The following is a 15,206-nucleotide window of genomic DNA, read 5'->3' as shown; positions in this document are numbered from 1 at the left end:
TACAGGTTCCAAAAAATGGACCCGCGCAGGACTGTACTGGACCTGACCAGAACCCGCAGCCTGCGACCCGAACCACAACCTGCTTATTTACTCACTTTGATCCGCTACCAGACCGGGACCCGTAACTGCCTTATCTGCAACTCAACCTGCAAACCCGCCAACCACCATCAAACAGGAAGTGATGGTGCTGCAAACAGGACGTGACATCATCAAAAGTGGGCGGTGAGCTCCTCAGTTACTGGGAGTCATAGGAGATTTCTGTAATATTATACTGAAAAGGATTGCTTTGCAACAGTCAGTAGTCTGAATAGCACCGTAAAAAGGATATAAAAACCCGACTGCCCCAAATAACACTCTCACCTCTGCAATTTTCCCAGCGTTTCCCTTAACTTTTAGTAAGTGGGCTCACCTTCTTAATAGGGTCACACCGTAAAGACCAAAAGATTCATCAATACTTGTTGTATGAAGGAGGCCACAAAGCATCCGCACTGCTGTGCTGCAAAACTTTTATTCCAAAATACACGACATGTTTCGAGTCAGCAAGGACCCTTTCTCAAGTGACCTCATTCCGTTTCTAAGTATAACTTTACTATTTACAAGACAAATGGCTCAGAATTACCTGAAAAAACCAGGTCAGTCGTAAACTTGCTGCTGAAATGGAACAGTTAAAATGTAAATGGCGAGCGGCTACTGACGGACAGAGAACAGACAATAATATTCAAAAATAAAAGTAGGGCAAACAACAAGCTGGACAGTGAAGGTTTAGGGCACAACTTTGGAACCTTGGATTAGCCCCTTCAGTCTGTAACCTACCAATGTCACTCCTGTTGTTAACCCTTTCCTTGCTTAGAACAGCCAGGCTTAAATGTGCAGGGTTAACCTTAAAGGAGAAGTAAACTACCTTTCTAATAAAAACCCCTACCCTTTCCTCCCTGCTCCCCCGCGCACAGGAGTTATCACAAGGAAATACCCCATAGCCGGTAATTACCCCTTGTTGCAGAGTCAGTACAGCGGAGCTCACGGGCGCCATCTTCAGCCGCTTCGGTAATGTCAGTACGGAAGTGCCGTATCAGCGCATGCTCAGTTGGAGCATTTTTCCAGTTCTATACAAATGTGCATGTGCCGAAAATTATGCTGGGAGAAGACCCAATGATCACCAAAACAGCTGAAGACGGCGCCCATGAGCTCCGCTGCACTGACTCTGCAACAAGCGGTAATCACCGGCTTAGGGGTATTTACTTGTGGTAAACTCCTGAGCAGGGAGGGGAGACTATAGAGCAGTGATCCCCAACCAGTAGCTCGTGAGTAACATGTTGCTCTCCAACCCCTTGGATGTTGCTCTCAGTGGCCTCAAAGCAGGAGCTTATTTTTGTATTCCAGGCAAGTTTTGGTTGTATAAAAACCAGGTGTACTGCCAAACAGAGTCTCAATGTAGGTTGACAATCCACATAGGGGCTACTAAATGGCACCCCGGGAATATTTTTCATGCTAGTGTTGCTCCCCAACTCCTTTTACTTCCGAATGTTGCTCACGGGTTCAAAAGGTTGGGGATCCCTGCTATAGAGGGTAGGAGTTTTTATTAGTAAGTGTGTTTACTTCTCCTTTAAATCAAATTCACTGTTCTATCAGAGGACCAGCCTCACTGCTTTCCTTATATGGAAGGGGTTAAAATATCGCCTGTCCATATGCACAGCTAAACCAAGTATTCATTTCAACATAAATCCGTCCTCTTGCATATACCAAGGCATTCTTATTCAAATAAAATACAAAAACCATGACTATAAAAAGCCCAACAACTGAACAATCTTGGCTAATAAGGTGCATTTTGTCTGCATAGATCATACGAGCTACGGAGTTACAGCAAGTTCTTTGCCCTACTTTACATTTTTAAAAGGGATTGTCAAAGTCATTCGCTTGATCTTTCATCTGAAGCTGCAAATAAAGCTCCTTATAAATGTCAAAAAGTTTACAGATCCCAAAGGCAAAGGCTTAACTCCTTCCCTGTCGTGGAACTGGTAAATCCTGCTCCTCAGCTCTTCAAGCAAAGCCCATGCACCAACTGTTACCATTCCATAGCACAAGCATTATATAGATATTTTTATGTATAAAATGTAAGGGTTATATTAAAGGGATACTGTCATGGGAAAAATTTTTTTTTTCAAAATGAATCAGTTAATAGTGCTGTTCCAGCAGAATTCTGCGCTGAAATCCATTTCTCAAAAGAGTAAACAGATTTTTTTATATTTAATTTTAAAATCTGACATGGGGCTAGACATTTTGTCAATTTCCCAGCTGCCCCAAGTCATGTGACTTGTGCCTGCACTTTAGGAGAGAAATGCTTTCTGGCAGGCTGCTGTTTTTCCTTCTCAATGTAACTGAATGTGTCTCAGTGGGACATGGGATTTTACTATTGAGTGTTGTTCTTAGATCTACCAGGCAGCTGTTATCTTGTGTTAGGGAGCTGCTATCTGGTTACCTTCCTATTGTTCTGTTGTTAGGCTGCTGGAGGGAAAAAGGGAGGGGGGTGATATCACTCCAACTTGCAGTACAGCAGTAAAGAGTGATTGAAGTTTATCAGAGCACAAGTCACATGACTTGGGGCAGCTGGGAAATTGACAATATGTCTAGCCCCATGTCAGATTTCAAAATTGAATATAAAAAAATCTGTTTGCTCTTTTGAGAAATGGATTTCAGTGCAGAATTCTGCTGGAGCAGCACTATTAACTGATTCATTTCGAAATTTTTTTTTTTCCCATGACAGTATCCCTTTAATTCAAGACAGGGGGGGCAATGACATTCTGACTTCTCACTTAACTGTTTGGAGGGGTCAGAAATAGAGCTTAGGTAAAATGTGCACTAATTCTTATATTTAACATAAATAAAACACATGGACTGGCTGCTGTTAAAGAAAATGGTTGAAACCAATATGAAAACCTTGGTGTTGACAGATATTGATACTTAGGGATAAGCAAACCAGTTTGGAATTTAGTTGGCAATGCCTTCAGGCCCTCTTAGGGGCAGATTTATCATAATATGAGCTCAGATTTTAATAAATAGATACCCACCCATGTTTTATTTATTCCTATTGGTTTTTCGAAGCGCACTTATCAAAAGGCGAGCTCTAATTTTCCCCCATTGATCAATATCCTTCTAAAAAGCCCACAGGAATGAATAGAATGTGGGTGAGTTTTTATGTATTAAAATCTGAACTCACATGTTGATAAATCTGCACCTTACTGTTGGTCAGGCAATATCAAGTTTTAATGAGCCAACTTTGCAGACTAACAAGCGGAAACAAGGCAAGTTTCTTTAGAAGCAAAGGGAAGGAGATCGGTCATCCGACGGCTTCCTCCATCTTTGTAGAAGGTTCAGAGTAATGCAACAGCCCCCTCAAGTAGGTGGAAAGGGTAACAACACACGAACAGCGAAGTAACAATTATAAATATATATAAAAGAAAGCAGCAACAATACAATGCTAAGAAAATGTAAACCATCTCTAAACAGAGACATCAAGCGTTCTTAAAGGAATTGTTCAGTATAAAAATAAAAACTGGGTAAATAGGCTGTGCAACATAAAAAATGTTTCTAATATAGTTAGTTAGCCAAAAATGTAATGTATAAAGACTGGAGTGACTGGATGTGTAACATAATAGCCAGACCACTGCTTTTCAGCTCTCTTAGTTTCCACTGGTTGGTTACCAGGTAGTAACCAATCAGTGACTTGAGTGAGGGATGCCACATGGGTCATATCTGTTGCTTTTGAATCTGAGCTGAATGCTGAGGATCAATTACAAACTCACTGAACAGTTATGTCCCATGTGGCCCCCCTTATAGTCACTGACTAACTCAGAGTTAGAGAGCTGAAAAGCAGGAAGTAGTGTTCTGGCTATTATGTTACACATCCACTCACTCCAGCCTTTATACATTACATTTTTGGCAAACTAACTATATTAGAAACATTTTTTATTTTGCACAGTCTATCTATTTACTCACTTTTTATTATTACACTGAACTGTTCCTTTAAAGAAGAACTAAACCCCCCGTTCATCAAAATTCCCCATCCCCTTCCATCCATTGGCCCCTTTGCTGCTTTCTCCCTCCTTAGTAACTCAGTGGAAAAAGTGTCCCTGTCATGTACTTGGCATATTCATGTAGAGTAGTGCAGCGGAGCTCTCCGGCGCCATCTTCTGTATCTTCTGGTTCCTCGCGGAAGTGAGCGCTGGCGCCGTGTCTACTGCGCGTGAACGGAAAGCTTCAAAGATTGCCGAAGGAAAATCTGAAGATACAGAAGATGGCGCTGAAGAGCTCCGCTGCGCTACTCTGCATAATTATGCCAAGGTACATGACAGGGATATTTTTTCCACCGAGTTATGAAGGAGGGAGAAAGCATTGAGGGGGTCAATGGACGGAAGGGGATTTTTGATGAACGGGGGTTTAGTTCTCCTTTAAACACCCTACACTGCCAAAGCTGTGGATATCTGGCACTACCAACAGTGAGTGTGCTTGTGAAAATGAATGGATGGCCTCTCCAGGGGAAAAAAAAGCGGAGATAGCCAACACTGAAACAGTTAAAGTTAAATCAATAATTTAAAAATACATAGCAACAAATAAAAAACACTAGATAAATGCTTTGTTAATAGGATCACAGAGTAAAAAAAGTGTTCTGTGCATCTGCGGTACCAGGTTCCAGTCCTGACCGAAGCAGGGCCAGTTAGGCGGCAAGTGCTGCTGGTTTGAAGAGATTGCTGTAACAGAATAAAATCATCAACATGGACTTCTAGCCATGGACACCAGGATTAGTGTTTGATTTAGTCAAGAGTAAGCTTTGGATCACAAGGGAACCAGCAGAAATGTCCAGTCAGAGGACTTGTTGCTCCTGCTCAGAGCTTCTTGTTCATCTTCTTTTCCACAGCTTGAAGTAAGAGTTCAGAGTATTGCTGGAGAAGAGCGAGTGTTTTGTCATCTCCCAGGCCCCGTGCCCCTTGTTCTTCAGGTAAGCAGAGTGCTGGGAAGTCAGAGACAGCCTCATCCTGGGGTGTCAATGCTGTTCCAGGGCTGCTATTTCCTTCTTTCAAGAAATCAAGCTCTTGCTTCACCAAACCAAATGTTTCAGTCAACAGACTTGCAATCTTGCAGCGCTCCAGGTTAGTCGAAGGATCAGCAGTGGTCACCTGGGAGACAGAACACAATGTTTAGTTTGGCTAAAAGCACATTTATCATGATTTTGTGGTTTTCAGATAATTCTGAATACCGTATATACTCGAGTATAAGCCGAGTTTTTCAGCCCCCAAAATATGCTGAAAAACTCTACCTCGACTTATACTCGGGTCAAGCGCAAAAACAGTCGCCGGCGTCTAAGAATAGTTGCCTGCGCCTCAGAATAGTCGCCGGCGTCCAAGAATAGTCGCCGGCGTCCAAGAATAGTCGCCGGCGTCCAAGAATAGTCGCCGGAGTCCAAGAATAGTCGCTGGCGTCCAAGAATAGTCGCCTGTGTCCAAGAATGATCGCCAGCATTCAAAACGAGACACCGGCACCTCCAATGGGAGCAGAAACCCTCCATGTTTTGATTGTAACTTACCAGAAGCTGCTGCATTTCTCACCCTAGGCTTATACTCGAGTCAATAAGCTTTCCCAGTTTTTGGAGGTAAAATTAGGTACCTCGGCTTATACTCGGGACGGCTTATACTCGAGTATATACGGTAATTCTTTTTTCCATTTACTTTCTAGTTCTAGTTTTGTTTTTCACTTTTTCAAGTCTTTCTGAAGCAGCTGGGGGGGTCGCCGACCCTGTAACTGTTCTAAATTGATACATTTCTTATTCTGCTGAGCAGAATCCCTGGGTTTCATTACAGGCAGCTGTTAGAATTGATACAATAGTTGCTCATATTCCAAAGATGCCGCTGAATAAGGGATCAACTAATGTAGAAATCTGCACCTGGATCACTGAGCTGCCAGACAAATGCCCAAAGCTGCTTTAGAAAGACATAAAAAGGTAAAAAAAATAAACTTCAATATTAGAAAATCCATCACGAATAGAAAATATAAAGGAATTGAAAATGGCGTTATTTCTGGTGAATTATCTGAACCAACTAAACTGAAAAAAAAGTGTTAGAAGGTGAACAACCCCTTTAAACTTCAATTTCAAAGAATAAAACATGGAAAGCAATTCAAAACATTTAAAAAGTGAAAAAAGTGTTTGGAAGGTGAACAAACCTTGTGAAAGTAGGATGCAGAATATCGGCCATGCTGGGTTTTCTCTTACTTTGCACCTATTTTATGTTGCCTACAGAAGGCATTTTTCATTGGCGCTTACCTCCATTGTTTCATTATTTTAGGTTCAATGTACAAACAAATTGGAACAGCAGGAAGTGAAGAGGAGTCTCATAGCTGCAGCTCCTCTTTACTTCCTTTCAGCTAACCAATGGGAATTTTTCTCCAGTTTAAACAACATGGGCTGTCCAATAAGGAGCAAACAATCATTCTGAAAATGAGATCTGGAGACAGCACCATTAATGCCCCAAATAGGAAACTCGGCCTGCTAAAGGTGGCCATAGACGCACAGATAATAGTGTACGAAAAAATTTTTGTACGATATTCGGTGCGTGTATGGTGGGAAAAGAGCCGACCAATATAGGCAGAAGACTTGGATATCGGTCGGCTCGTTGATCGGGCTGGAAGGAAAATTTTGATCGGGTGCCTTTGAAGGGACCCAAACATCGGCCATTGTTAGTGCTGAATCATCAGATACAGGTAGAATTCTATTGTTTCTATATTTATATCTGACCATTCAGCTCTACACGTGTGTATTGAAACCAACGATCTTTCTTGGAAAGATCTTGCCCACCTTTAGGCTCATTTGCCTATTAGCGGAGTAGTCCCATAGCTGGAAAGGCAGATTACGCTCTGTAAAAACTCTGAACTGGAAATAGATTAAAAAAATAAAAACACCACCAAGTTTGGCAACACCCGAATATTCGCAGTCATTGTAGCGACGGTTACTGTGTGTCCCTATCGGACGATTCCCGTTAGGCACTTGTTTTCCCTCATCACTATGCTTCATCACTTGCTTAGGCTCACAAAGGCTGGGTGCACCACTGATGGGCAACCTAAAGGGATACTGTCATGGGAATAAATGTTTTTTTCAAAACACATCAGTTAATAGTGCTGCTGCTGCAGCAGAATTCTGCACTGAAATCAGTTTCTCAAAAGAGCAAACAGATTTTTTTATTTTTAATTTTGAAATCTGACATGGGGCTAGACATATTGTCAGTTTCCCAGCTGCCCCCAGTCATGTGACTTGTGCTCTGATAAACTTCAATCACTCTTTACTGCTGTACTGCAAGTTGGAGTGATATCACCCCTTCCCTTTCCCCCCAGCAGCCTAACAAAAGAACAATGGGAAGGTAACCAGATAGCAGCTCCCTAACACAAGATAACAGCTGCCTGGTAGATCTAAGAACAGCACTCAATAGTAAAATCCAGGTCCCACTGAGACACATTCAGTTACACTGAGTAGGAGAAACAACAGCCTGCCAGAAAGCAGTTCCATCCTAAAGTGCTGGCTCTTTCTGAAAGCACATGACCAGGCAAAATGACCTGAGATGCACCTACACACCAATATTACAACTAAAAAAATACACTTGTTGGTTCAGGAATGAAATGTTATATTGTAGAGTGAATTATTTTCACTTTAAACAGTGTAACGTATCAATAAAAGCTACATCATAAAAATCATGACAGAATCCCTTAACCCTTGTTTGCTGTCCAGCATCACAGTACAATGAAAGCCCGTTGTGTCTCAGCTCACACTAAACAATGTGGTTGGGTAGATTAAGGTGACACAGGGAGCACAGTAGCGGTGTGTGCTGGCGGTTACAGGAATACACAGCCAGATGTCTTTTCAGGTCTTAAATAGTTGTGCTTCCAAACATGGATGTGCTAGTTCAAATAAACATTGCCAAAAAAATTTGAGTTAGAATACTTTAGGTTCACTGTTTTATAAATACTAGCAGAACAGTGATAGGAACATATAAAGCAGTATATGCATACGGCTACACTGCATTTTAGAAAACTCTTTATATACCTTCCAGCAGTTGAGAGTTAAACATAAAAGTTTTGTGGAGTCGGTTGAATGTCCCATAAACTGCACCACAGCAGCAGGACCCAGGGCCCACACTACAGTAAAGTAATTGGGTGCATTGGGAACTGGCAAAAGCGATAGATTAGGCCAGTGATCCCCAACCATTAGCTTGCGTGCACCATGTTGCTCACCAACAACCTTGCATGTTGCTTCCGGTGGCCTCAAAGCAGGTGCTTATTTTTGAATTCCTGGTTGGAGACAAGTTTTGGTTGCATAAAAACCAAGTTTCACAGCCAAACAGAGGCTACTGTAGGATTCAGTCCACACAGGGGCTACCAGTAGTCAACCACAGTTTATAATTGGCACCCCAGAAACTTTTTCCATGTTTGTGTTGCTCGCCAACTTTTTTTTTTTTTAACATGCGAATGTAGCTCATGGATAAAAAGGTTGGGGATCCCTGGATTAGGCAATACCCAATAACAAACACAGGAGGCATAGAAACTTAAGCAATAGGTTCCATCACAGAAGAGAAATATATCATATAACAAGGCACGGAAGGTTGTGTACTCACAGTTCGGTACAAACTAAGAGCCTTTTGGAGACTGTCCTGCAGCTCCGAAGCAATTAGTTCACACTGCTCAAAACTCACAGACGATGCTGAAATGAAGAAGCATCATAACCATAATCATTACCTTTACATGGAGACTACACATCACATACAGGAACTGAACTTTTACACATAAGGCAGATGCCATGGAATGGAAAGTGTATGTATGTAGAATTGTAGAGAAAGACATGTATGTTTTCTGATGCTAGGGACTGTTGAGAGCTAGAGAGAAAGACCAGTGTAATGCTGTATGCAATACTACACTTTCTAAAATGATATACCCTTTATATATGTAGTTTCAAGTTAGCCTAAGTCTCCGTTACTCACAGGAAATCTATGAGAGAAATCCTTTGAGAAATACCATGCACTTATAAAAGAAAAGGCAAGAAACAAAGGCCTCACCATTCTGGGCTTGACTTATGAAACGAGGAGAAAGCGTGATAGTCAAGAAGTTGGACGGAGATAGATGAGATGGAGCTGGAAGGTGACTCACAGACAGAAAGGGTGCGACCACCCGTGATGGATGCTTATGCCCACCTGAATTATGTGTTTGTGCTTCATTAAGAGATGGAGATCTAGGTCTCATGGGTTCAGGAAAAAGCCCTGAGTGATGGTCTGGAGTATGGCTAATGGTAGACGCTCTGCCTCTATGAATGGGTTTCAACGTGTCAGAAAATAACTCTACTCGTTCTTGAGATATATTTGGCTTGGAGTTTGCCTTGACATTTCCTTGGCTTTTACTGTAGCCATAATCCTCTGATGGACTGATTTTTTCTAAAGCAGAAGAAGTCTGGTTCTCATTTCTACAAGTTAACTCTGCGAAGGAATTTTTGACTTTGCAGCCACTTGCTGGTGATCTCGGAGACTCCATCTCCAGTGACCCTTTGCCTTTATTAAAGGACAGAAGGGGTCGATCTGGCAGTGGTTTACCAATATCTAGAGTGAGGTGCGCTCGATTCTTGGTCTGAAAAGTCTTCGTTGAGGAACAGTTCGAGACAGGCTTCAAATGTGGTTTAATGATGACAGTCTCCTTAGCAGTTTGACTGTTTTTCTCCGTCTCTTCAAAACTGGTGACAACCCCTATCTCAGGTTCACGATAGCCTTTTCTATCTGAACTCGATGAAGTGTCCTGATTGTCAACAATATTTAGATTTTCTCCCACCGACATACTCCGAGAAATTTTAGCCATGGAGCTTGTGGTTGGATTCATGTAGGATCTTCCTTTAGCTGATTTGCCATCCTTTGCTTGGGGCGTACCAGGGGCAACATTTTCCCCTTTTATTAGGATGGATGGCATTGTTCGTCGGCGAATGGCCTTCTCTTCTCTTTGGGCTGCAGTCTGCACTTGGGAGCGCATTTTCACCATAATGCCATCGGCTTCTGTTTTATCACCTAAAGGAAATTCAATCACTAGATTAAGTAATGGCAAGAGAAGCAGTTTGTGCCATTTCTAGATAACATCTGAACTCTGCTATGGTGGCAGATAAAATCATTTTTAATCTCAAATCTCAAATGGTTTCACCCCCAAACAATTAAAATGGGATTTATCACTAAGCAATCTGGACATTACCTTCATGTACAAGATCGTGGACTGACTGCGATTTCCGTATTTGCATCACGGAGGGAAAAGGCCCATCTTTACATATAGGCCCATATTCTTGGAGGTGCTTTCCCTTCTTTTGAACGCAAAGATTTTGAGGGCTGGCAAAATCTTGATTCATCATAATTACACCTTTGGGTTGATTGTCCACCGTTCCACTAATCAGCGAGGGATGCTCTTGTGAAGGCTGAATGAATGCAGGGCTGGACTCTGAGGATTCAACAGGTTGATCTTTGCTGAAGGAAAAACAGATTTTTTTTGTTGTTGCTAAAAATGTAACTTTAGGTGATCTCCTACAATATGAATTTTGCATGGTAAACATTATGGGGCAGATTTACTAAGGGTCTAATTTCGTTTAAAAAACCCTCGAATTCGACCCTCGAAATAAAATCCTTCGAATTCGAAGGATTTACTGCAAATACTTTGAATAAAGAAGAACGATTCGAACGATTTAAAGTGATCGATCGAAGGATTTTTATTCGACCACAAAAAAACGTAGAAAAGTGCTAGGGAAGATCCCCATAGGCTAACATTGAACCTCGGTAGGTTTAAAGTGGTGAAGTATGTAGTCAAAGTATTTTTTAAAGAGACAGTACTTCGACTATCGAATGGTCGAACGATTTTTACTTCGAATCATTCGAATCGATCGAATTTGACCCATTCGATGGTCGAAATACCCAAAAAAATACTTCGAAATTCAAAGTTTTTTTCATTCGAATCCTTCACTCGAGCTTAGTAAATCTGCGATGACAAATAGTATCAGTCTTGGCACTGCTGAAATGTTGCAAGCCAGCTGATTAAACGACCAAATGTCCAGTTGTTTTAAGAGTTAGAACCAGGGAATAGAGAGGGATAAGGCTTTCAGTTGAAAGGACTTTTATAAATTCAAAACTAAAAAAAAAATGATGAAAAAATGTTTTAGTTGAAGGGCCACTTTAAAATGATCTGTTAATTTAACTGCTGCTAAAAGTCGTATTTGTATATAGCTTTTTGCTCTGTGCCCTCACTACTGTTCTGACTTGAAGCAGCAGAAGCCAGTTCTCCACCAGGTACATCATTTCAGGAGTCCAAACAACAGAACAAGTAGTGCAGAGAACAACCACACAGTTACTGCAATGACACATGTACAACATTAAAACCATTGAAAAGGTTTAAAGGGCATGTAAAGGCAAAAAAATAAAATCCCATTTTTACTTTCTTTAATGAAAAATATACCTATCTCCAATATACTCTAATTAAAAAATGTGTACCGTTTTTATACGAAACCTGACTGTATGCAGTGAAATTCTCCCTTCATTTACTGCTGTGGATAGGAATTGTCAGACGGTCCCTAACTGCTCTGCAGGGAAACAATCATACTTATGAACAGCAGGGGGAGCCTTACTTCCCAGCCATGCAGAATTCAAGCAGCTTTGTTTATGAGATCCCTAAGCAGCCCAGACCACACTGAGCATGTGCACTTAGTCTTGGTCTTGCAAAGATGTATAACAAAGTTACAAGATTGTGACCCCCTGTGGCCAACTTTGAAAGCATAAATCATTTGTTTGATTAGGCTTGTGGTGCAGTAAGTTCATGTTTATATTTAGTATACAAAATACAGCATTTGTAGCATTATTCTATTTTAGAATTTACATGCCCTTTAATGAACGTAGATTGGATTATTGCTTAGATTTTGGACAGAGATTTTGTCATCTTCGTTTTGATGCTTGGATCAACCTATAATTTAGAAGCTCAAATCTTTGTTTCTTCTTTTACAAGAAGAAACAAGGGAAAGGAATACAAACCTAAGTGCTGGTGGCTGAGCGAGGAAGCGGGAGGTTATGCTGGAGAAGTCATTCCTCTCTGAGGTTAGCAGAGGTCCATCTGTGAATGCAGAAGATGGTCAGATTCAGCACTAGTATAAACTGTATGAATTTCAGGCTCTACAGGACACCAATCCCTTTTTTGTTTCATTTTGTTACATTTTTGGGTGTATGTTAAAATAATTATATGTGGTTAATCTCTTTAGATACCCTTTAGGTATGTGGACAGCTTATTTTTTGTAAGGAACTAGTACCAAACACACAATGGCTAGTGAAGTGGGGTGAACCCCTGAAAGTTTATTGCGTGAGTGATGTAACGTTTTAGGGGCGTACCCATTCATTAGACATGGGTCTGACAAAGGGGTACACTCCTTAAATGTTACATCAATGACACAATAAACGGGCAGGAGTTCACCCCACTTCACTAGCCATTGTGTGTTGGTACTACTTCCTTGCAATATTATTGGGAGAGGTGCCGACCTCTCTAACAAACACCGGGCAGACACAATTAACAATGACGATAGCCTGAAAGGTTGCTATGTGTAACCATATGCTACAGTGCAAGCCAAGGATAAAATGTGTGTGTTTGAAACATTACAGAATAAACAGGGGATGTTTGCCATGATTTTGCCTCATGATTTATGCATGCAAGCTTATATTGTCACAAATATATTTAATAACATTGTTACATAAAGCACTTTAAGGAGCTAAAAATCAGGGTCCAGCTAAATGGAGAAAAGCACAAACCTGGAAGCTTGCCAGCAGTGAGGTTTCCAAAGTTCTGCTTAAGGAACTTCTCCTGGTCTGGTGTCTGTGGGACCTCCTCGTCCATCACAGGGCTGTTTGGCTCCAGCTCATCAGCTTCAACCTGTTCTTCCAGATCAGAAGAATTTGCATCTACACTTAAGGGCTCTGTGCTTTCAGAATCTTTAGGGTTTACCCCCAAGGAAAAAAAAAACAGGACCAAGAACATTACAAAATTTGCAAATCATTCTGGAGACTAGAAGAAAATAAAAAAACAAAACCACGTTTATAAACAAGGTATTAGGGAATATTTAATTGTACAAACATTTATTCTTTGCACGGGATCAGAATGGCTAGTATCCCTGTATGCGTTGGCCTGGGTGGGCCTTTCCCTCTTTCTGAATTTCCCTCTTTTTGCATTTTACCAGGTTCTGGCTGGTGTTTTCATTTATTCCGATGAGTATATCCAGTTTTCGCTAAAAATTTAAAGTTTTCATGGAGTGCTTTAACCAGGGTCGGACTAGCCATGTCCTTAATAGACCCATTAGACCTGTAATATTTATCTCATTGCTGTGACAGTGGGTCTCTGGTTGGCTGCAGGAGGTAAGGTCTGCTATATTGTTTGCTTAGTAACAGGGAAACTTGAATTGCAGAGTTTCACGTCAGAGGAATGCTTTAGGCTAGAGCGGCACTGCCTGCTGGATGTCTATGGACTAAGTGCAGTGATATTGTTTTACAGCCCCCTTGATCGCTGAAGAGTATCTGTATGACATTTTTTAGTCTAATATGAACTATGGGCATGCAGAAAAATGGGCCTACTAAGAGGAACAAATTGAATACAGTGCTGAGTTAGGACAGAGACACATGCTCAGATTCGGGGGGATTTAGTCGCCCGGCCAACTTATCTTCCTGAACTGCTTCCGAAATAGCTGGCCGAGTGGCACTCAGAGAGCTTCGTTTTCCGAAGTTGCCCGAAGTTTCCTCATGAGGCAACTTCAGAAAACGAAGCGCACGGATTGCGGGAGGCAGTACTGGGAGATTAGTCGCCCCGAAGAAGAGGAGATATGTCGTTGGGCAACTAATCTCCCCGAATTTGAGCATGTCTCTTACCTTAGAGCAGGGGTCAGCAACCTTTTCTTTTATCAAAAGAGCCATTTTGCCCCCTCTTCCATGAAAGAAAAATTGTCTGGAGCCACACAACATAACACAGCTTATGAACTTTTAAAAGTTTTAACCTTTTTTTAATTTTAACTGTTACAACAACAGACTACAACAAACAGAAGTGCAGTGTGTATGTGTAGGCCTACTATGAAATAAATTAAACACTGAATTGCCCTATTAAATGCTAGTGTTCTCATCTGTCACTCCTGGGACGTCTATACAGCCCTCGCACCTGCTGGTGGCTTACCGCCGTTAGGTTACCGCGGTCATACACTCAAGAATCCGCCAGCAGGTGTGAGGACTGTATAGATGACGTGACGCAGCAAAAAGGATGAAGAGCCGCATGAGGCTCCGGAGCCATGGGTTGCCTACCCCCGCCTTAGTGGATGTGAATTGGACCTACAACAATAGACATCTTACCTTCATTGGGGTGCTCAGGGCTAGACAGGCGACTACTATAATCCACAGAACAGGCACTGTCAGGGCTGTGCTTCTCTTGACAAACATTGTCATGGTAACTCCTGAGTGGCAAACCTTTCACCTCAAATTCACTAGAAGAGAAATATTTGTAAACTGGTTTTCTAAACAGGCCGGCCTGCTAGTCCCCAAGCTCCTAGCCAAGAATAAAATGATACGTTTGTTTTATAAAATCGCACCAACTCTCTTGCTCATAGTACTGCAATTCGAAAAGTGGTGATATTGAGACAAAATAAAAGTGGAGACAAAATTGTTGGATTTCCAGCCATATTCACAAACCTCTGCTTCTATGAATTTGTCTTTTAACCAGAACAGTTTCCAGATTTTGTCTTTCTCACGACATTTCAAACAACATTTTTTTTTCTGAATTTGTCCTTAGCTCTTCCTAAACCAGTGAGTCTGTCATTAGGTGACTCTCTGCTGTACATTTGACTCATACTAATGATTGTGCCCTTCAGAGAAGAGATTTAGTTCCGGCCCTGGGATGGGCTGTGTACTGGTACAAAAACTAAAATTTGCCAGGGTGGCTTTACTTCCCCTTTAAATAAAAATGTAAAACATATATTCACTTAAAATGCTAACATTGCCTCATTCATTTAACGAAAAAAAAAAAAATATTTCGACTGTGAGGTAAAAATATGGTTTGATCACCTATTTTATGCTGGAAATAAACTATTTACATATAAAATGTTATCAAATATATATATTTTTTTCCATATAAACCTATTGTTATTA

General features: G+C 41.2%; 1 protein-coding gene across 3 annotated transcripts in view; it reads right to left on the bottom strand.

The window, feature by feature from the left end:
• Window positions 1-4,163: 4,163 nt before the first annotated feature.
• Window positions 4,164-15,206, bottom strand: part of mapkbp1.S (mitogen-activated protein kinase binding protein 1 S homeolog) — a 79,177-nt gene continuing 68,134 nt past the window's right edge. For all 3 annotated transcript variants that reach the window (XM_018232260.2, XM_018232259.2, XM_018232261.2), the window contains exons 25-31: window positions 14,415-14,545; window positions 12,837-13,016; window positions 12,072-12,150; window positions 10,258-10,523; window positions 9,225-10,079; window positions 8,652-8,737; window positions 4,164-5,171 (exon numbers count right to left, since the gene is read on the bottom strand). In XM_018232260.2, coding sequence (XP_018087749.1) covers window positions 4,881-5,171; window positions 8,652-8,737; window positions 9,225-10,079; window positions 10,258-10,523; window positions 12,072-12,150; window positions 12,837-13,016; window positions 14,415-14,545 — 1,888 coding nt within the window. In that variant the 3' untranslated portion in view covers window positions 4,164-4,880. The remainder of the gene's footprint in view (window positions 5,172-8,651; window positions 8,738-9,224; window positions 10,080-10,257; window positions 10,524-12,071; window positions 12,151-12,836; window positions 13,017-14,414; window positions 14,546-15,206) is intronic.

This window comes from Xenopus laevis, chromosome 8S, assembly GCF_017654675.1.
Source record: "Xenopus laevis strain J_2021 chromosome 8S, Xenopus_laevis_v10.1, whole genome shotgun sequence".
Lineage (NCBI taxonomy): Eukaryota > Metazoa > Chordata > Amphibia > Anura > Pipidae > Xenopus > Xenopus laevis.
The sequence above is the reverse complement of the archived record's forward strand: the minus strand, read 5'-3'. Positions and strand labels throughout refer to the sequence as shown.